Source organism: Alosa alosa, chromosome 11, assembly GCF_017589495.1.
Source record: "Alosa alosa isolate M-15738 ecotype Scorff River chromosome 11, AALO_Geno_1.1, whole genome shotgun sequence".
NCBI classification, from domain to species: Eukaryota; Metazoa; Chordata; class Actinopteri; order Clupeiformes; family Clupeidae; genus Alosa; species Alosa alosa.
This window is the reverse complement of record NC_063199.1, coordinates 7,840,640-7,863,812: the sequence shown is the minus strand read 5'-3', so window position 1 is coordinate 7,863,812 and position 23,173 is coordinate 7,840,640. Positions and strand designations below refer to the sequence as shown.

At 41.5% G+C, this 23,173-nt stretch overlaps 2 protein-coding genes across 2 annotated transcripts in view; both read right to left on the bottom strand.

Moving 5' to 3' along the window:
* The window catches only part of usp3 (ubiquitin specific peptidase 3), a 23,190-nt gene extending 14,614 nt beyond the window's left edge, over positions 1 to 8,576 (bottom strand). The window contains exons 1-5 of the mRNA XM_048256517.1: positions 7,989 to 8,576; positions 6,594 to 6,654; positions 5,910 to 6,047; positions 5,341 to 5,424; positions 4,662 to 4,734 (exon numbers count right to left, since the gene is read on the bottom strand). Of these exons, the coding sequence (XP_048112474.1) occupies positions 4,662 to 4,734; positions 5,341 to 5,424; positions 5,910 to 6,047; positions 6,594 to 6,654; positions 7,989 to 8,079 (447 nt within the window). The 5' untranslated portion in view covers positions 8,080 to 8,576. The remainder of the gene's footprint in view (positions 1 to 4,661; positions 4,735 to 5,340; positions 5,425 to 5,909; positions 6,048 to 6,593; positions 6,655 to 7,988) is intronic.
* Positions 8,577 to 9,049: 473 nt separating this feature from the next.
* On the bottom strand, positions 9,050 to 22,740 carry trabd (TraB domain containing). The gene is made up of 10 exons (XM_048256518.1): positions 22,659 to 22,740; positions 21,603 to 21,671; positions 20,829 to 20,889; positions 17,876 to 18,042; positions 17,426 to 17,566; positions 16,500 to 16,610; positions 15,010 to 15,149; positions 12,702 to 12,874; positions 12,417 to 12,513; positions 9,050 to 12,153 (listed from the first exon to the last, which is right to left on the bottom strand). The coding sequence occupies exons 2-10, from the start codon at positions 21,624 to 21,626 to the stop codon at positions 11,982 to 11,984; spliced, it is 1,086 nt and encodes a 361-aa protein (XP_048112475.1). The 5' UTR covers positions 21,627 to 21,671; positions 22,659 to 22,740; the 3' UTR covers positions 9,050 to 11,981.
* Between the last annotated feature and the right edge of the window lie 433 nt (positions 22,741 to 23,173).

Here is a 23,173-nt window from a genome sequence, read left to right as displayed (position 1 = left end):
CCGACGCCAAGATTTCATGTGCCATGCAAGCGTGTTGGAAATGGTTCCAGGCAAAATAGACTACAAAAAGATGTTTGTCATGTTGAGGCAAATATATTTCATAAATTACATTTTGATGTTTGAAAGTCTCTAGGTTTTGACATAAATGCATATAAATGTAATTTTAAAAAATAATAATAAATTATAAATCGATCGATTTTCAACTATTGCACCTGTCAATACAGAACTAAATATTCTGTAGATTATTTTGCCGTCAATACTGCAGACGTTGTTTTTGCTCTAATCAAATCAGTATATTTATGTTTAAAATGATGTAGAATTGAAATTTATAAAAAAAAATATATTGAATGGGTAATTATATGGGCAAACAAATGTACAAACAAAAAAATAAACAAAATAAAGTTGAAGAGCATGCATTTTATCAAAGGGAAACATACATGTGTACAGACAAGGCAGGCAGCAGCAGTGCCACGTCAAACACGTTTCTGGTGTGAATAGAGATAGAAAACACCACACAACCGCCACGCAACTGACACACAACAGACACACAACAGACACACAACAGACACACAACAGACACACAACAGACACACAACAGACACACAACAGACACGCTGGCAGTCTGCAGCCGGCCTTAGCCTGTCGTCACCACAATTACATCATACTAATGCACTCTCTCTAGCTATTTCACTTGGCCATGACGGGGCTAGTGTGTCTACGTGTGTGTGTGTGTGTGTGTGTGTGTGTGTGTGTGTGTGTGTGTGTGTTGGGAGGGACACAGGAATGTAGGGATCATGATTTCACTCTGTGTGTGTGTGTGTGAGTGTGTGTGTGTGTGTGTGTGTGTGTGTGTATGTATGTATGTATGTATATGTACTGTGTACACAACTGAGGAGATTCCAAAGAGCTGCATCTGCACGTGCAGATAAGAGCAATCTGAGCCCACAGAGGCACCCACTGATCTACAGCACGCAATACTGACGTGGGCAGCTCAGTGTGTGTGTGTGTGTGTGTGTGTGAGAATTTGAACAGAATGTGTGTGATGTGTATGTGTGTGACGATCACTGTATGTGTGTAGAGTGTATTTGTACTCAATGTGTGTGTGTGTAGATCTCTGTATGTGTATAGAGTGTATTTGTACTCTGTGTGTGTGTGTGTGTGTGTGTATCTCTGTATGTGTATAGAGTGCATTTGTACTCTGTGTGTGTGTGTGTGTGTGTGTGTGTGTGTAGATCTCTGTATGTGTATAGAGTGCATTTGTACTCTGTGTGTGTGTGTGTGTGTGTGTGTGTGTGTGTGTGTGTGTGTAGATCTCTGTATGTGTATAGAGTGTATTTGTACTCTGTGTGTGTGTGTGTGTGTGTGTAGATCTCTGTATGTGTATAGAGTGTATTTGTACTCTGTATGTGTGTGTGTGTGTGTGTGTGTGTGTGTGTGTGTGTGTGTGTGTGTGTAGATCTCTGTATGTGTATAGAGTGTATTTGTGTGTGTGTGTGTGTGTGTGTGTGTGTAGATCTCTGTATGTGTATAGAGTGTATTTGTACTCTGTGTGTGTGTGTGTGTGTGTGTGTGTCTGTGTGTAGATATCTGCAGAGGTGGAAAGTAACGAATTACATTTACTCACGTTATTGTATTGAGTAGTTTTTCTGTGTATTTTGTATTTTTTAAGTAGTTTATAAAATCGGTATTTTTAATTTTACTTGATTACATTTTGAGTGAAGTATTGTGCCAGCTACATCAAAAAAATCCCATCCGTTACTTGAGTAAAAAAAAAAGTTAAGACTAACGAAAACAGAAAGGGAGAGAAAAAAAATCTAAACCACTAGCCTAGTGATAATGATCAGCCATGCAGTCTTTCTGAAAGTGATGGAGATGGAGCTGGATCACAAGATGCATCAGATTACATGTGTATGTATTTTCCGCTATTTCAATGGGTTGTCTCAGTTCTTTAAGCTCTAATGATTGCGGAGATATTCAAGCAAATACCATGGGATTTTGTGTTTTGACGTTTGTGATCACCTTTCTTTGGAAAGAAGTTTATTAGCAGTTGTTTCCCCTCATTTTAATGTCTCTCTTTTTTCCTGTTTTGGCCTTTGTTTTTGGTAACCTGACTTGGCTTTCTGGGAGAAAGACATTGCACCAGCAGCACAACAATTAGCGGTCCACTACTAGCGATGCTCAACTAAATAAACAAAAGATAGACTATCGTGCAGGCGGACTTAACCATTTAGCTCTTTAGCAAGGGAGAGTGAGAGTGACAGACAGTTCACTATGTTGTATACAAAATCCAGTCAGTCAAACTTTACATTTCGTCTGACATTCATTTTGACATTTAATTTGGAAGTTAAAATATTCAGGTAAAATAAATATGGTGGAAATAAGTATTGAACGCTTAAATGTTTTTTCAGTAATTAGCCTAAACTTCCAGTGAGTCTATTCGAAATTTTCACCACACATTATATTAACACACATATAAAAAATCCAAACATAAGAGTTATGTGTAATAAAGTGGAATGACACAGGAAAAAAGTATTGAACGTGCCTACTGAAATTTCTTCAATACTTTGTGGAAAAGCCTTTGTTTGTAATGACAGCTTCAAGACATTTCCTGTATAACAAAACTTATTAGTTGCAGTATCAGGTGTGATTTTGGCCTATTGTTCTAAACAGATTCCAGGGGTCCCTCTTGTGAATCCTGATCTTTAGTTACTTCCAGAACTGTCTAATTGAATTTAATTGAATTGGCTGCCTTCAAGTCTTTCTGAAGCTTTCTCCGAGTGGTCCTTGGCTCTTGGAATTGACTATCCTTCTGACTCCCTGGTCAGAAATATTGCGAGGAGATCCTGAGCATGGCCGGTTGATAATGCAGTGATGTTCCTTCCACTTGCAGAAAATGGCTCCCATGCTGCTTACTGGAAGATTCTGAAGTTTTGAAATGCATCTGTAACCAGTTTCATTGATATGTTTTGCAACAATAAGGTTGCAAAGGTCTTGGGAGAGCTTTTTGCTTTTATCCATCATGAAATGTTTCTTGTGTGACACCTTGGTAATGAAAAACCTTTTTTATAGCCCATCAATATGTAGGCTACTAACCAAGGTTATATTAATTTGCACATAGAAAGGATAACTACTGTACTCTCTAACTACTTACAGATTCCAGCTCGTTCTTTCCCTTTCCTTGCCTTAGTGCTTTTTCTTAGCATGTTCAATACTTTTCCCCTGTGTTATTCCACTTCATTACACATGACTCTACTTATGGAGTTGTTTGGATTTTTTATGAGTGGATTACCTGAGTTATTACTAATGCCTGGTGAAAATGTTGTGCCCCCGTATTCCACTTTTCAAGGGCCCTCTCCTCCATTGGGGCCCTATACTTCCCCCCCCCCAGTTCGACGCCCTTAAATCTGCTGAACCTTCTGCTCGTTTCCAAATATAAAAAAAATTCTGCAACTCAACATTAGCCTGCCTGCCTCAGCTGCCTGTGAGGGGCTTTTCAGTTGTGCTGGATTACTGTTCACTGCCAATTTACCAAGGATGAGTGTAAGTAACTTTGAAAATCAACTACTGCTCAAACTTAAAGGAGAACTCATTTTTTTCACATTTTTGACATTTCTCAACGTCACCGAGTACTGTCGGTATGAACAAAACTGAAACAATCGGTTTTACCTTTTAGGCAAGTACCTCCACTCGGCGGCTATATTGCAACGCTTTTTGGGCACTAATCGGGCATCTATTTCGGCAGAAATGTGTGTGCGTAAGGCTTCACGACACCAATCTTGCTCCAGCGGCGAGATCACAACAGATGATTGGCACGATGTCTTCACAGCACACCACATGATTGGCTCAATGTATTCACATGTTGACGCGGAAGGGTTGTGATATGTGTAGACAACTCGTTACAAACTAACCCCATGCATTACTATGGAGGATTTTTGAGTGCTGTATCTCCTCATTATAAAGTCTCTGGTAAAACTGGTTGTTCTGGTACCAAAAAAAAAAAAAAAAAAGTAACTAAGTAACTTTTACTTAAAAGTACATTTTAAATGAACTACTTTTTACTTTTACTTGAGTACATTTTCAGATCGGTATTTTAACTTGTACTTAAGTAATATTTCATATATTTTCAAGTATTGGTACTTTTACTTGAGTACAATATTTTCGTACTTTTTCCACCTCTGGATCTCTGTATGTGTATAGAGTGTATTTGTACTCTGTGTGTGTGTGTAGATCTCTGTATGTGTATAGAGTGTATTTGTACTCTGTGTGTGTGTGTGTGTGTGTGTGTGTGTGTGTGTGTAGATCTCTGTATGTGTATAGAGTGTATTTGTACTCTGTGTGTGTGTGTGTGTGTGTAGATCTCTGTATGTGTATAGAGTGTATTTGTACTCTTTCTCTCTCTTGCTAGCCCGCTTAATCTCCCTCTGTATGAGTGTGTTTGTGAGATCATTTGTGCATTTGTACTCAGTCTGTGTGTTCGCCTGTGATAGAATGTGTTTATATAACTAAGTTTATAATTATTTAGTTAAACACATTTATTTAAATAAAAAAACATACCAGAGACAGAAAAGGAGTGCACCAGTGTAGAATATATGGGCTAGTGGCTGTGAAGTCTCCTTCTTGACACAAAATATTGTCTTTATCATACGCCACCTGCCACTCACCTCATCTTTGAACAGCTTGCTGTCGAGAGGGGAGTTTTCTAGAAGTTTCCTTTTCCTGTCACTCAGGGTCACGCTGCAACACACACAAGGGACGTCAGTGTGCTTTTGTGTTTCTCTGAAGAGATGTCATCAGCGGATTGTCCTCTAGTCTAAAGCCACCCAGGCAATATCGCATTTCACTGAAGATAGTCTCTCTCTCTCTCTCTCTCTCTCTCCAAGAAGTCATATTTCCAATCATTTCACTCCCAAATCATTCTTTGGTTTCATAAATTCAAAAATATTGCCTATAAGAAATGCACTATAAGAAGTCCAATCTGAGAACACTTACCACAAACACACGCACACACACGCAATTTAGCACGACAACAGCTTTGATGTCACAAACACAATGGGATGGAGGTTAACACAGATACAGTCATACATATATAGACACACACACAGCATTTACCATCTCCATATTTGGTGAGGACAGCTGCTTCACCAAAACCAGAAACTACAGCATATTCGTTAAAGTGCTGCAGCTCAGATGCCACTGTGCACTACTGTGTGTCACTTTACATATGAGAATAGAAAAATCCACCCATTAAAAGGGAAAACACCACACCTTTTAAGTTGCAAATTAAATGCAAACTTTTGGGGTGAGTGTGTGTGTGTGTGTGTGTGTGTGTCTCATACTCACTTCTCCAGACTCTGAAGATGCTCTCTCACCTTCTGCAGATGTCCCAGCTTGGTGTCGTTCACCACAAACTCATCACAGCGATAACTGCAGACACACACACGCACAAAACTGAACGTGACCACATGCCCAAGCAAAGCCTAGATTAAGGCCTTCACAAGTGTGTAACAAGGCTAGAGAGAAACTATGTGGGGGCCCTATGACTGCTGAAATACAATTGCTATCTGACACCAGTTGGAGATAGTAATGAAAACAGTCTAAATTGTTTTCAACAGTATTTCCCAAAATTTTCTATTTGCCAAATAAAAGAATGGTTACTAAGGTCAAAAGCTCAGTTCAGCAGACTTGTGAGTGGAAAATATGTCGGCAAAAGACATGAAAGGAACATTCACAAATCTTGACACATAAGAATGTGTGGACACAGAAAACACACACCACACACCAGAAAGTGCAGTCATACATACAGTAGCGGACACATCACACACACACAAAGTACCATTGAAACTGGTTCACACACCAGCAGTCCATACACACACACACACACACACACACACAAACAAAGTATCACACACCAGAAAGTGCTGTAGCTGCAGCAGTCCATACACACACAGTGCTGAGTCTTCTCCCTGTCCAGCTTGTCACACTTCTTTTGGCTGGCAGCAGGACCCTGAGTCTCCTCATAGTGCTTCTTAGCATGGCCATTCACATACCTGAGTGAGTAACAGAATAATTACCAACAATCCTCTAACGTCACGACAGGCTCAAGTGTGTCAAATTACCTGTTTTACACATTCAATCAACCTATAGTTTGTTCTTTGGAGTCTCAACAGAAAAAAAAAAAAAACATCAACATCTTCATTCAGATGTGCCCTCTTCCTTTGGCATAGACATGCATATGTGCTGACTAGAACACATGATTGATGACCAGGTGTCTGGACTGATTGGTTGCATCACTGAGGAATCAGGACCAACAGCATTTGTTATTTTTTCATGATGATAGAACCTGTAGTCCAATAACAGAATGTTTATGAGAATGCACTCTACTCTACACCAACAGCACCCAGATGGAAAAAAAACAATTGAATCATAATGGTTCTGAATAGCTGCCGCCACCTGTCAATAATTAAAAGGGTAGAATTCACAAATCCCCTGCTGACCTGATATAATTGCTCTTGACTGATGGTAAATTATTAGCAGTGTATGTTGTAGCATGTATTGGGCCAATGTTTGAGCAACATCTGTCAATAAGCACTCACCTTCCACAGTGAACATTTAAACAGGTCAGACACACCCATGGGCTCTTATTTGACCGGCAATCTAAAGCAGAGAAGGATGAAAGAACACACACACACACACACACACACACACACACACACACACACACACACACACACATCAATACTTCCAGTATTTATTGTATGATTAACCTATGACAAATAAAAGGCTGCATAAAAGCCACAGCTTCTGTGGTGTATCGTTTTAGCTCAGTATTTCTGAGCCTGACTGAGAGGACATGAATCTCACATCTCCATGCGTCGCTTTTCACTGCATAAATGTGAGTAAGTGAGTAGGAGGGAGAGAAAAAGTGAGATGGCGAGAGACAGACAGACAGACAGACAGAGAGAGAGAGAGAGAGAGAGAGAGAGAGAGAGAGAGAGAGAGAACAAGCTCTGGGTTAATTGCCTTGATCACCTTCTCCCACAGCACACAACAAGCATCTGAATGAGCTGTTGCTAAGGAACAGTCGATCCCCATGAATGCTGCCCTGTGCATGACAGAGCAATTGTGGAAAAAGTCAATAGTGGGGGTCTGTTCATGCCTCTGGGAACCTACCTGACAAGCTAGGATTGCAGCATGACAAGTCATTTACATAAGATAAAAAGAAAAGAAAAATCTTTATAACCAAGTCCACTGTATCATAAATTCATAATGTCAGGTCCAGGAGTTTTGCTGAATAATAAATGGCACTCTCATTCTTTACAGCTTCATATTATTATGTTTTCCTGACCAGCAAGTTCTGGTTGTGTCTGAAATCTATCAGTCACTATTTTACCAACATTTGGCTGGTGGCTGGTGCTAGTTTTCGGCTTCCAAGATAGAGAACGTGCAGTGAAATTAAGAATGGCAAAACATTATGATTTACTACTGAGTGGCTGGTGAATTTGGTCATTTGTCTGTCATTGGCTGGTAGATATTCACATTTTAAAAAGTTAATTTCCAACCCCTCTGCAGAATTTCCAATCCCCCTAACAATGTGGACAAGCAAGCCGTTACCCCGTGAGTTGGTGAACTGAACTCTACCCTTGTGATGTACATATTCCGTTACAGATAAACGATAAAGTTAGCATTGTATGTCCTGTCAACTCAGATCACCATGAATGAATCCAAACCAGTTCTGCATCTGACACTTCTAGCTGACGACCTCGCCAGCAAGTAGATAGAAAATATCTGTTCTACAACTTTTACTTTACACGTCCGGTATTTAGAATCAGATGTTATGTTAGCTACCTCGGAGCTGGACTTAGACTAGACCAACGTGGCTTAACCTTGCAGTATATAGTCTAACATTATACGAGGACATTGTAGCCATCAGTGATGCTGAAATGAGAGAAGAGTGCACATGTCTAGCTGTCTGGTGATGACTCACTTACCGCCACAACACCACGACGAGGGTGAACCATTTGGGAACTTTGAAGGGTCCACTACAACGCACACATTGGAGTTCAAATGAGGGCACTCCATGGACTTCACGGGCGTTGTATTGTCACGTCGGTTTCACCGGGCTTATCCTGTCATTCAGCAGATCACATGAAACTAATATAACGGTTCAGATATTTTTTTAACTACGTACTTCTCGTAAGGCTGCCTCGCCTGCAGAAATCTAGCCAAATATGCTAAGCTAACTATCCAGGCTAGCCTACGACAGAGAGCTAAGTTAGCTAGCACTAGTTATCGATACCACTCTCAGCTGAAGCTGTCGCTGAAGGACTAGCTAGCATCCAGCTAGCGTCTGCATTCACAAGGCTTGTAAACCGGTCGTCAGATTCACTTTGGTGGATTTATGAGGTCGTGCTAATTCTAATAGGACCCTGACGATATCAGCTGCATTGAGAAAAGAGCCACGTCTTTCATGAAATTCAGGCCGAGCCCTTCGGAGACTGTGGCGTTTCGGAAATCTTCTTCTTCTGTGAATTTTACTGGTAGTTTGCAAACGAAGTGCTTTACCGCCATCTTCTGGACTGATATTTCCCGATTTCAGAAATATCATAATTCATGTCAATTATGGGTTGCGATCCAGACAGACTTAGTAAGTTACTTAAATTCATTTCATTCTTTGCTACCCTCACTTTTTTCAGAGTAGCCTACTCTCTACATGTCAGAAGTAAGCCACATGTCTTACATGTCCCAGTCTTATGTTTCCCTGTTATGTGTAAGCCGCTATTTAAGCTTGCATGTCCTATTCTCAACCTTGAGAAGTTTTTTTCTTTAACTACTTCCTTTTTGATGTTGTTTAAGTGTCTTCCTTTCTCCTCCTGAACCCATTTCTCCTGCCACATTTGTTAGTAGTATCTTTAATGATTACTTTTCATTCTAATATGATGTAGATGTAGCAGCTACCTGATCTGCCTTTAGGGCTTCTTTATCCACTTTTTTTGTTTTCCTCAATGCCTGTATGTGCTTGAACCGTATGTAAACTGTAAAACACACTAAGTCAAACATAATATGTTTTAATATAAAACCTGTAGAGGTTCAATACAGATTTTATTAAGATACAATTCAAATTTGGCATGTTTGGGATAACAAATCCAAAGGGACAGAAACAGATTATTTTTATGGAGTTGGTTCTACATGAATAAATAGACTACCACCACCCCTCATCCATTCAAGATGTTAAGCTATAAGGGTTTTCCAAATGTATTACATAACATTGGAAAAGAAATCAATGTGAGCGCAACCAACAGCTTCATCAATAATGAGCCCTTGGCATATAAAAATGGGTTTGTCCTCCAAAATGTCAAGACTTGTATGGAGTTCAGTCCTTCTGCTCCATAACTGACATGCAAAAATCAACAGCAGGTCACTTTTCTTGACGGGATAGTTCAATGCAGATCTGTCATGCATTCTTAGAAACCATGGCTCAATATGCATAGTTCTTTGTCCATTGAGGGAGTTCAGCAAACATTGTGGAATGAAAAGTGCTTTTTCACCCCAAAAAGGGTTAAATTAAGATCTCTGACAAGTCAGGATAGTTGCTGGCAGTCAGTGAGCTCTCACAATACAGTTCCTAACAAAGAGTGTTTCAATCGGCAAGTAACAACTCTTAACTCTTAAATGCTTTAAAAACACAATCCCTTCAAAAAGCGTTCATTCATTAGAAGAAAAAGGACATTTCACTCCATCCCAAGTGTGAGATCAAGTAATTCACAGGAATCACGTCCCACTGATTCACCCCAGTGTTGCACACAGACACACACACACACACACACACACACACACACACACACACAACAGCATAAGAGATAAACAAGCCATGACGAATACAGAGGCAATCTATAGGTTTAAAAAGGCAGCAATGTATGTTGAATAAGGCTTTTTCCCAGTCACCATAGCCCCAAATCCAAGTCTGTGGCCATTACAGGATCGCTGAGTGAGAAGAGTAGCCATCCTCCCTAGATAGGTGTTAAATCCGTACAGGATTTGTTCCAATGTTGTCTTGGACCATTTCCCGTCCGACCACAATAACCCACAACAGGTCATATTGCAACACAAAGCATCGTACTAATTTCATCGGTCAAGACACGTCATGCATTTTAAATAATCTCATTTGTCCAAAATTCCAAATAAACTGACTGAAATAAAATGTATTTTATGGCATTGTGGCTCCAATCTCCTAATCTAGTGACTAAACTCTACTGTACTGGCACAAAGGCTTTTTTTCATAACCTATACATGAATATAGCCATACAAGTGTGACCACTGGCTGGATGTATTTTGAATTGGCATTAATTTCTTTCACACACAAGTTCAAAGCACCAAACTCAAAGCTGTCTTTCATCAACCGAATGCCTAGCTTGCTTTTGGGGGGAGGGGGGGGGGGGGTGAAGTTGCTTAAGATATCATCCACCCCTGCAGGTGGGAAATACTGCAAGTATAAGCAAGTATTTCCATGGGGGTGGAACTGGGGATGGACAGTGTGTGTATACATAATTTGTCCATCTGTTTGTCTGTCTCTTTACTGATCCATATTTCCCTGACTGAACCCCTCACTTGTAGGAGACCTGGTCCTGCTACTGCATGGCTCCATTACAAAGTCGACTACTTCTGGTCACCACTGCCCTGTTCATCAACCACAGTAATAAACAGCCTTGAGCAATGAAGCATGAATAGTGACATTTTACCACAAATGGTCCAGAAACAACTATTTATGAACTGTTTTTTTCTGCATGTAGTTATTCAGTCCTGACTGCAAAGCACATGGAGTAGCCATGAGCAGATTGTAGCATGCACAACTCGCTTGGGTCCTTCTGAAACAACAGCTGTAAGATATTTCTATCTCTGTGCATAACCGCATCTAAAATGATACTGAAACCTGCGCCAGGCCATAAGGACCAAGCAGCTTGATGCCTCACAGGTGTCTGAGGCATGTCACAACCATGACAAACAATGGGCCCACAAAAAATATAAAAAATGAGACCGTGTGCAGTTCAGCCAGAACCCCACCTTGTCATCCAACAGTACTACAACTCAGTTATATGCTTTCAAAAGGGATGCATACAATTAACAGGAGGCACTTATCTGTTAACTCTACGATCTACAGAAAGTGTTGCAAGTCCCTAACCATGTTGTTCTTCCTTTAGAAACAACTTTCCAAATTCTTCTGGGGGAACACTGTACAGAAAATGGTTTCCCACCATTAGACAGTAGAATTCTCATCAGATGAAGAAAAGCATTCACCTTTCAACCCATAGCCTTCCCACTTGCAATGAAAATAAAAATCATAAAAATGTATTCACATCAGGAAAAAAACAAAGGACAAACAAAAGGACTTTGGTCATCTTCATGAAACATGGCCTGCACATAACCATATGAGGGAAGCAATCAATTTTCATATTAGCAATGGGGTGGACATAACTACCAATTTGGTAAATACTATCATTTTGGCAAAATTCTACAGGTTATAGGATGAACAGCAGTGGTCAAGGAGCAGTGGATGATAGGGAAACTGCTGAACCCACGACATGGCTGACATAAAAAGAGTGACATATCAGTCCAGCTAAACTAATGCTTTCCAGTTTGAAAGTAAGGTATACTGTAAGGTCTTTGTGCTACCCATCAGATGCATCTTGATGTATTTTCAAATAATAAAAAAAAAAGCATCAATAGATACTTCACTTGTTTTGGGCGAAAGCGACAGCAAAGAACTAAAGAAAAAAATAGAATAGTACTGTCCAAGTTCTTTGGCAGTACACGCCTGCATCTGTGTACAGACAGAAGACTGGAAGAGGCTGGGGGGGCCCTGGGCCCACCGGTGTCCAGGGCGGTTGTGCCCCCAGCGCAGTCCCAATCTGTAAGGCTAACGGTGTGCGTGGTAACGTCCTGTCCTGGTTGGGTGGGAGGAAGTTTCAGCTTGAGGGGTGGTGGGGTCAGGCCGCTGGAGGCCGGATGTTCTCAAGCAGCGATTGGACAGCGGGCAAGGAGAGAAGGGCTCGGCCAACGCCCCCTCCCGCCCGGTAGCAGGCGTATCCCAGCATGCCGATCACCGCTCCCTTCAGCACGGTGCGGAATACCCAACCAAAGCGAGATGGAGGGGCGACACTGAGAAAGACACAAAGAGGACTGATGAGAATGACACTGTCTGAAATCAGTGGGGTGCACCGAGTATTTGCTTACTAACCCACACATGTTAACTCAGGAAGTGGTGTAAACTTCCTAAAGAGAGGTCTATGCCTAGCAAAACCAAGCCAAATGGCTCTTCATTATACTCCTCTGGTATGTCAATACACCACATATTTAGAGTAACATCGTTCTCTTAACGTCCAATACACTAACAATGCTCACACACATACATACACACCTACCTCATGATTTCTTGTATGTTGAGCTCTTTGTCCCAGTTTTTCTCAATGCCGGGCACATGGCCAATGCCAACTACACCAACCACCACTGCAGGCACTTCTGCAAACACACACATACACACACTTTAAAACAGCACATGCATCAGAGAAACTGAGAATATACACCCACTTCAGACCTCATAACTAGTCTGCACACATTCTCCATCACACATTTTAATACATAGTAAATCTTATGTAATTTCTAGCCCCTTATATATTTGGCTGTCTGGGCTCGCCCGTTGTACTCACTCTGATTGTTAGGGGGCGCCTCCACACAGCGAGCTGCCTGGCGGAGCGTGTGTGTGAGGTAGATGTCCCGCTCAGCTACAATGGTGCGGTGCAGAGCCGGGAACTCGCCAATCATCTCGGACATGGTCTGTTCCAGCAAGTCTTTCTGCTTGCACTTTTCAACATCCTCTTTACTACAAAGGTACACACACACACACACACACACACACTAAGTTGCCTTTTTTAGACATACAATAAAAACAATTGCTAAGTTGGTAAAAGGAACACATAGTGAGCTTAGACAAGTGAGAGAAGTTAAAAGACAAGAGGATAAAATAAACAGTAAACTCATACTGTATTATTTAACAAACATTTGTATAATTTGAGTGCCTCTTTCTATTTGCAAGTATGTGTATTTACTGTCTGTGCATATATAATTAAAGATTTCAATGACTAAAGTGGGTCCAATTCCCCTTCATAATAATACAATATGCATGTGGACGTGCGTGCCAGGGTTTCTGTTGTCACGTAATTACCGGACTTTGACCGGGAAAATGTTATAGTCTGACAAGTTTAAATCTCTCCAAAATAATTCCGTCCGAACACTTTAGGAAATATGTGCTAAAACAAACTGTATGATTTCATCCTTCCCAATGAAATGCACAATCCAAATGCTGTACCAAATGGTGTGTTCTTATTGTTCCTGCTCTGGCATTCACACAACCTGGGGCCAGGAAGAAATTGAGGTGTGAGAAACACTAAAATCGGTATGGGGGAAGGCCTCTGATAACCATCTCAGTCAAGGTGTTATCTAATTATCATACAGAACCTTTAGGGGATAGGATGGACTTTGAAACAGAATATACGCCAAGGATTGGGAAGCTCTAGGCTCACTCTACAAGTTTCATCAACAGGGGTATCGGACTGGGGGTAAAACCAGTACTGATTACTAGGGCCCCAAGTGGGAGGGAGGGTCCTTGAAAAGTCTGGAATATATTTTATTATATTTATTATGGGGGCCCATCAGGACTGCCTATGCATAGCATAGGGCCCAAGATCTTGTGCTACGCCCCTGCTCATCCTGGTTGTTTCATCAAGGTTCACGCTATAAGATCGGTGCCCAGAAGTACGTCACATGTACTCCTGTGATTGCTTTTTATTGGAATAAAGATTGAAGCTGCATTAACCAAAGAAACATCCCTTTTTTCCTATGAACACCTCGTGTTTTTCTTACACAAACTTTCTACACTACGCTTCTATTTTGAATGAATATAAATTTTTGTTTGAAAGTTATAGGCTTGCCTACACAGGAAATTAAAAAGTCTTACTTGGTATTTAAGCGCACTCACTAACGTTAAGAACAAACAAGCTGAATTCGCTCTAATATTTGGCTATAGTCTAACAAGTGAGGGAGACATGGCCAGATGGACAAGCCTTTAAACTTTTTTCTGAAACCAAGCAAGTCTAACGACAACTAGCCTACGATGGGTCTGAAGAGTCTGAGTCTGGGATACAGTCTGAAGTCACAAAGACCACTGCTGCAGAAAAGAAAGCGAAAAGTCGGGCGTTCAGGTCCGACTGCAAAGCAAATTCCTCTGGCTGAGGTGTGACATTATGGGAAAGAAAAAAAGTTTCACTCACACTGCAAGAGATCAGGTAGACATAGCCTAGTCGATTTACTAAAGAGTTAACGAAGTTGAGAATCTTGGCTCCCCTTGAGCAGTTAGAGCAGAAGGTTGTCTGCATCCAAACAGCACAGCAGTCACAATGCACGCTTTGCAAGTTGTGGAGACACTTTGACTTTAATTAGGCAGCTGCTCATTTCACTGCTGCGAAACAGTGTAAAAGTAAAATGACCTTAGCCAGCCTTATGGTTATTCCGTTGTTCCATTTCATTATAATGGCTGACAAAACATAAATTAGGCTGTTTGATTTCAAGCCAGCAGCAGCACAACGTAGCCTAACTAAACTATTATGAACCAGATAGGCCCAGTTGCATGTATTTGTTTGCTAAGGTTTTATTCCTTTTATCAGGCAATATGTAGGTCTTGGTCCAAAGCTAAAGGGGATTTATGTGTCCCACATAGGCTTGCGAAACATCAGGCGTTCAGTAGCCTATTCAAGCCCAATGCTAGATTTTTTTCTCATTATGCATGCGAGTCTGATAACATTTATTTGAGCCCATTTGAAAAATGGCCTAATCATGTTGTAAATATGTGCTTTATGTCATATTGTTGTTTTAAGGACAATATAAACAGATAGCCTAATACTTGATCATGTAGACAGACACCAATTTTTTGTAGCGGAAAATGCTGGTGTGTGTGTGTACCTTATAGGGTCAGACAGAAAGCAGAGACCCCAAGCCAGCCTGGCTTTCTGCCACATACTAAGGGCAGCGATAGCACGCTTGAAAGTGACAGGAATGGGCCGGTCCCCCAAGTGGAACTTGCAGAAGGGCACTTTTCCTGCCTGTGGAACAGATTTGAGGGTGGAATTTAATGTAAACACACACAGCTTATCCTGAACATTTTTCAGCTGGGGATGTGTTGGGGTGGGGTGGCGGGGGTTGTGCATAGTGCCCACAAGCCCCCCTCCCATAGGAAATGTAGACTGGAATCTAAAAGCCCAGAGCTGTTAAATCACTATTGAAAAAATATTACACTATTGTGCATTATAAAGCAGTCGATGCTTTCAATGAAAGCCCTTTCCACAGTATGTTTCCAGTGAAAACATCTGATGACTGCTTCACAAATATAAAACAGTTAATTCTAACTACAAATGCAATTTCAAAGTTTCATTGCGCTACTCTGTATGGTTAAGGTATATTGCTTACAGCTTTCAGCCATTACTTTGAGAACTTTTCTTAATGCAAGCACCCTGCACTGGATAGCCTATGTTGTGCCCCTCCGCCTTCTATAACACCACATTAACTGGTAGCCAATCATGTATATCTTGATCGATATTTCTTTGGTTTCATTTTCTAACTCTCCGTAATTTCACAACACCATCAATGATCATCAGGAGAGTGACAGAAGCACTGTATGCTCCGCTGCCCTCCAGTAGTCTACTCTCGTGCTCACCGCAACAGTGGTGTGTTCAGTTGTCTGCTGGATGTCTTCTTTTCCTACAAGAACATGCAGCCAAGTTCTGCCCTACTCTGCTTTTGATTGGCTAAACGTGTTTGATTAGGTTAAAAGCAGGAGCTGCTATTGGTAGGTGAACTCACAGCGGTATCTCAAACCACAAAAAATGATGACCCTCATCTAAAATGATTTCCCAACTTTTTCTCCTGAGGAAAATTTTCCTCACAGCCGTGACACAGCCAGGAATACTTTAAGCCCTGCATATATTTCAAATACACTATCAGACTATCACCAGATGTTAGGGGTACATTTTGACCTATTTGTCCAAATCTAACAATAAAAAACCTTTGTTGATGTCCACCCAAAGTTACTAGAAATAGTTTTAAAGACAAAATACTGACACACTGAACACTGGTTCTAGTGAGTAAATAGTGACCCCCCACCCCATGGAAGATAACAGCTGTATTTTTGCAACCCATCCCAGAAAATAGAGGTAACAACATGCAGTCCTCTCAGCAGGGGGCTCTGTCTCATTTCAGACAGCTGAGAAAGAACATGATTTAATTTGCCTTCAGGGATGTGCTTGGTGCCTCAGTAGGGGACGAGTTTGTGTGGGTATCGGAAATTGTGTGTTTCTATATTTACTGTGTGTGCTATATTTACACGAGTGTGTGTGTGTGTGAGAGTGTGAGTGTGTGAGTGAGTGAGACAGACTGTGTGTGTGTGTGCAGTGTACCTCTTTGAAAGCCTCTCTGAACTCTCCTCCGGGTGCCATCCCCAGTTGCTCAGTAATGTGAGCAGACACTTTCAGCAGCAAGATCTGCATCAAGCCAGACATCACCCCATTCTGACCAGAGACAGGTGCAAGGAGGAGACACAGAGAGACACAGGGAGAGAAGAAACATAAACAAAAGTAAATCACGTGAGATGCCACGCAATTATTCATTCACCTTCATCCATCCATCCTTTCACTGATTAATTCATTCTTATTACACGGCTCTTCAGAGTGTTACAGAAAGTTCCACCTTCCCAACGTTTGGAGGTCTGTTAAATTACATTAATTACAGCTGCAAAGTGTATAATGACCGCTGTCAAATAAGTCCCTTCAGGTCAAAGCAAAACCCCTCCACTGCACGTCGGGGTTTCCGGCAGACAATACATTATCCCTTATATTCAACATGGGCCAGAAGCGTGTTGATGTTTAGTAAGCTCGCTCCAGTTATCACTTTCAGTATGCTGCATGTTGTACATTTCTCCTGTCTGCTAATATGCTCAAGGTCTGACCTCTGATCCCCAGACCTTCCTGGACTGCTAACTTGTTTGTGGCTGGCCTTTGTCCCTTATTTAATGTCATAAATAATTCAGACTCTTCTCAGAACAGTCAGTCTTCTCCATCTTAACGTGTAATTCCAGAGTAAATTCAATCCAGGGTAAGCGCTAAAGCTGGTCAAACCTTTGATCAACATAATCTAGCTCTTGAGGGGGTGTTCGACTCGTTGTCATGGTGAAAAAGAACCTGGGTTCAAATTACTCCAGAATTACACTTTAAGTCTTGCCCATACTTACAGCACACAGGGCAGGGCATGAATTCAAGGCTGGCTGTCTTACCTTACCTGTATGTCTCATGTGTTTTATACCTGTGCATACAGATGGGCACCTCACCTGTTTAATGGCCTGCTGCACCTTCTCCAGGTTAATGTCCTTGGCCTCCTTCAGCAGTGTCTTTTCGTCCATCTTCAGCATGGACACGCGGTACTGACACAGCTCCACCACCACCACGTCCGGCTGCACCGCACGGATCGTCTGCAGCACACACACAGAGGGGTGAGGGTGAGAGGAGCACGATGAGGCAGGAGCAGGCGGAAGGAGGTGAGATGCCGTCAATGGCGAGGAGGGAGGAGAGGTCAAATAGGATTACAAATGTTTGGAGAATGAGGTAAAGTAAGAATGACAGAAGCAGGAGGAAAGGGAGTGAATGGGCGAGGAGGGAGGAGAGGTCAAATAGGAGTGTGGACATGAAAAGTAAATATTCTTGAAAAACAAGGAAGAGTAAGAATGAGAGAAGGGGGTCATTACCATGGAGTCTGTGTGCATAATATTAACTTTTATTACCGTTGCAACATCATTCTTGCTGCTGTCGCTGAAGTGGGCTGTGCCCACCAGGTAGACAATGCTGCCCTCAGGCGTGGTCAGACGGGACACTGTGTCGGGAAGAACTGGGTTGGCCTGGCGCCGCTGGGCCCGAACCTGCCACAGCACCTCTACTGCCTCCGAGTAGGGGAAGAGAGAGAGAGAGAGAGAGAGAGAGAGAGAGAGAGAGAGAGAGAGAGAGAGAGAGAGAGAGAGAGAGAGAGAGAGAGAGAGAGAGAGAGAGATGCATTTACTTTTGCTGCTATACTGTCAGCTATTGAATCATATTGGTTCATCCCACACAATGGGGGCAGCCGTGGCCTACTGGTTAGCGCTTCGGACTTGTAACCGGAGGGTTGCAGGTTCGAACCCCGACCAGTAGTAGGAAGCGGCTGAAGTGCCCTTGAGCAAGGCACCTCACTGCTCCCCGAGCGCCGCTGTTGTAGCTCACTGCACCGGGATTAGTGTGTGCTTCACCTCACTGTGTGCGGAGTGTGTTTTCCTAATTTACGGATTGGGATAAATGCAGAGAGCAAATTTCCCTCACGGGATCAAAAGAGTATATACAGTATACAGTACACACACACAGATTATATACAAATGCGGCCCGCAAGACAGTTTTGTGCGGTGCGTTGGTTGATTAAGATTTGTAATGATATTTGACCCACACATCATTTTGCGTTTTTTTTATGGCATATTGCATAGACCAGAGCCAAATGCATCAGTTAATGCTGCTGTATGCTAGCCGACCAAAATAATTCAGAGATAGTAGAGTACAATGGCAGAAATTTAGGTGGACAGTGTGCTCTAGCATGGGTTCCTTATATTCATTCACTAGATAAAATTGCAGACATAGGCTAATGTCAAATTACAATGCACAACAAGCTATATTTATCAGGGGCTTTAAAGATTGTTTTGAGATAACTGGTCGCACTATAAAAAAGACTATCTGGCAAGTGGCCCATAGGCAATTTGGGTTTGAGACCCCTGCATTACATACAAAAACAATAGCCTCAGAGAGAAAGGAAACAATGATGAAGTAAAAACCCCAAAACAACACATGCTTGTCTTTGGAAGCCTTGGATTCACCCACCCATTTCACTGGCCAATCACATCAGAGTCTAAGTGGGCTATGTCCCCAACCATGTGTGCTTGCATGTGGGGGCAGTCATGGCCTACTGGTCAGGGCTTCGGGCTTGGAACCGGAGGGTTGCCGGTTCGATCCCCGCCAGTGGGAACGGCTGAAGTGCCCTTGAGCAAGGCACCTCACTCCGAGCGCCGCTGTATCAAGGCAGCTCACTGCTCCGGGTTAGTATGTGCTTCACCTCACTGCGTGTTCACTGTTTGCTCACTAATTCACGGATGGGATAAATTCCTTGTATACGCCTGATCCTAGAAACCTGATTTACATGTACATTCATGTACATGCATGTGTGTGTAGGAGTTGTGGACAGGGTAGGGGGGTCTCGCATTTTTCACTAAGCTTTCATAAACATCCATACCACGCTCAAAATCCAGCACCTCCCATGGAGTCAGAGAGAGAGGGAGAGGCAGGCAGGCAGGCAGCCAGATGGAGGTCTGTTTCTGCTGACCTGGGCCTTGTTGCACTCTGTGGTCGGGTTAACAAACAGGGAGAGTGAAATCACTAAAACAAACCTCCACACTCCCAGAGCCATCAGCTATAGTAGAGATGTCATAGCATTTGTCACATCTTGACAAAATGACTTGGAGAGCAACCGACAGGGGATAAATATAGTCACAAATCACAGCGGTGTAATTGTCAGATCAGAACCAGCCTTTAATTTAGACACAGTGCTAATATTCAGTGGTCTGATTGAAACTTCTCCGCTGTGCATCGGGGCCGCATTACCACCTCGAATGGGCATAATTTTTTCTCATAACTGGACGCCGAGTCGTCCATTGTCCCTTACTATTCAGACAACAAAGCTGAATACTTTAAGACACAAACATTGATGATTTGTCATACTGTTTCAGGTCAGGATATGAGGGCCTCCTACATTTTATTGGTCTGCACAAGTCTCACATATCAGTTCCACTCTTGAGAATATCCTAATCAACAAACGTTTTACACAACCTGCAAATTAAGAAGCTTACACTAAATTCCATAAACATGATAATCACTAATACACAGCACAGTCTGCACACAAACATCAAACCTCTGAGCTTATGGCAATGATGTCAATGGGGGGTCAATGGGGCATTTTGCCCATGTTCAGGGTGGAAAATAAAAAAGAAAGATTTGCATAAGACAAGTCAAATTGGTGTTTTCAAAAAGAAGGGATCATGGAGAATAAAGAAAAACATATTTAAAAAATCTTTGTATATTCCCACAAGGTGTTCTCTGAAAATGATAACCAAAATGATTTTTTAGACTTGTGAGGTCTGCTGTTCAGACCCTGAAGGGATTTGTTTTCTGTTCATTGCTTTTTGTGAGAGTGTTTCTACTTATCTCAGTAAGGAAAATAAATCAAGAGCCTATGTTGAGTACAAATATGTCTTCTGAAGGCTTAAACAGAGCCCAGCCAAAAACTCCAATTAAATTTTTGTATCAACTTTGAAGGAAAGCTATGACCATGCAGGATTATCCAGACCAAACGTGATGATTTTGCTACATACTATTCCTATTTATGTACCAGCATGCAAAATTTGAGCCTCCTACATGGTTTAGTTCTTGTGCTGTGGGCTTGTGAACTTTGACAAAAAAAAGAGGCCGAACAAAATCGATCGATTTTGATCCCTGTAAAACTGGCTGTATCTTGGAAAGTATTGATCTTACATAAGAGTAATTTTACAGTGTGTCTCCTGGGTAACATAGGTATACCTGGTAATTTTTTCAGATTTTTTTGAGACCTAAGTGCGTCGGCCCTGGTTGAACTGACGTGGAATGACCCCAGAGTAAAAAAACAATACTCACAGAGTTCTAGGGGAAACCTCGACTGGCTGGATTCATCCTCTGAAGGACCCATGGAATCATCCTATAGGAGGACAAAGATGAGAGATGAGAGCATCAGGAGATTTTGAGAGCAAGATGTCCTAAAAAAAGCAGGTGCCTTCCAGGTATTTCAGGTGCTGACTAACCTCCCTGTCTAACATACTGTAATAAACTCAGATGTCAGCCCTCATATTAACCTAGGAGCAGGGATGTAGTGGAGACTAAACGCAAGTACACACAGTTTATCCACCTCTGAGATTTCAGAAATAGAGTTGATCCACCTCTTATTAGAATGTATCCACCTCTCAAAAGAGTTTATTTACCAATTGCAACTTTTAACACTCAAAATTCAAACAGCATTATCAACATTCACAATATGTACACTCATCAACACTCTAGGAACCATTTAATACCACTGGTATTGTTATAAACATTATTATAACAATAACCTTTATTATAACAATAACCTCCACCATCATCAAACATGTTCTGAATGCCTTTTTAAAAACCCACCTCTTATTTTACCACTAGACCCCTGCCTAGGAGGTCATTTAAAGGATATTTTAACATGGAGACATTTTGTATAGATTGGCAGAAATCAATGCATTCATTTGGGAAAACATACATTTGTTAGAACTTCACAATGAAAATAGCTCTAAGAAAGTATAGTAACCGAAGTCCATCTCGTGTTTCACTGATAGAAAAACATACATCTCATTTCATCCCATTAACACTGATCCCTCATAGGCAATTTACCTCGGAGGTATTACTCTGGTCCATGGTCCGTCCAACCTCAGGGGCTCGTCTTGATCTTAAATTGTGATACTGGTAATCCAGAACAAGACAGACGCCAAATTATACAACGAGGTAGATTATTTCTAAATGCACTTTTGCAATACAAATATTTTACCATAATATCGATACTACTTGTTCCCATACTGCTACTAGCGTTGCTGACATAAAGTTAACAATGCCAAATCTGTTTATCACTGATACCAAATCTGTTTTTCACTGTTGCTGTCTGTGTATGCTAGCAGAAGAAGCAGACGAGGCAACAAAGGCACCACAAAAATTTTGTTAACAAAAACTTTTAAAGATGTAACTGTCCAGGTAATTACAAATTGCATATTACTTACGGTCAAACAGCATAACCTTAGCTATATCGTTAACTCGATGGATGACTTAGCTGAATGTGAAATTATTGGACCACGTTTCTTAAAGAAGTCTGACAAATCCGGATGTCAAAACGTCTGGTCTGTCAAAACGACTTTGTATGTACAAGACAAATTTACAAAGACATCTTGTCTTAGTCGTTATTAATATTTTCACCGTCACCCTAACAAACAGACTGAAAGTGCAATCTGGTGTAGGTAGATTTTTCTTCACGTAGCTATGATAAGTTGCTAGCAAGCATCCAGGCCACCACGCAAGCGCACACAGGCTAACCAAGATTGCTCACCTTAATGCTACTTTGCTAACAATCCACTGAAAGCCAAGGCGAACAGACGACCGTAACTACCAACTTGAAACACCATAAAATCCCTCCTACCTAAAAAATAAACGTTCCCCGCAAGAACACATTAAACTTTAGAAAAACATTACTCTAACAATTAGCTGTTAGCTGACATTAGCCGACAACCAGCTGGCAAACAACTGCTGTCAAGTTGAGCAGAAGTTGTCTTATCTAGGCTACGTATTACAAGGGAAGCAATATCATTGCTATAACATTTCCGAATTACTTGCAATTGTCACTGCAGCTCGTCATGTACCGGACTGTCAAAGAGAAAATATACAATTGAAAAGCAAACTTACGACAGCTAATCTAAGCAGCTTGTTTCAACATGTCCTGTTCCAGCCACTACGGTTGCGCTACTCTAGTGCATGGCGGTACCTGTAGTTTCAAAAGCAGTAAAAGGATGACGTGTGCTGTAAACCTGCTAGTAAATTCTCTCCACAGAGAACATAACCAGTAACAATACACAAGATCACCTGAAACTTACAGATACAAGAGTTATATTTTATGACATGATTGTGCTAAATGTTGCACTATTTAAGAATGTAAAGTATGCTGCCCTCTGCTGAAAAAACGTTTTTGTTTTTTTTCTGTCATAGACAAATGTGTCATGCAACATAAGTAGGCTATACAAAAATGTATCCCGCCACTCTGAGCTTCACATGTTAATTTTAGTGTATTCAGTCACAGATTTAAACAGTATTATCCTCCATTAGATTTTAAAGGCACAAAACATGAATAATGCAAGCACCCCTTGACAATTTGCACTGACCAATGACACTACTGACAGGCGATAAGCGCACATAGCTAACCG

What these genes read in the sequence shown, in the direction of transcription:
- trabd (XM_048256518.1), bottom strand. Translation starts at nt 21,626, where the DNA reads ATGGACCAGAGTAATACCTCCGAG. An exon ending in GCAAGAATGATGTTGCAACG is followed by an intron (nt 17,567 to 17,875) that starts GTAATAAAAGTT and finishes TGTGTGCTGCAG; the next exon opens with ACGATCCGTGCGGTGCAGCC. An exon ending in TGCAGCAGGCCATTAAACAG is followed by an intron (nt 16,611 to 17,425) that starts GTGAGGTGCCCA and finishes GTCTCTGGTCAG; the next exon opens with AATGGGGTGATGTCTGGCTT.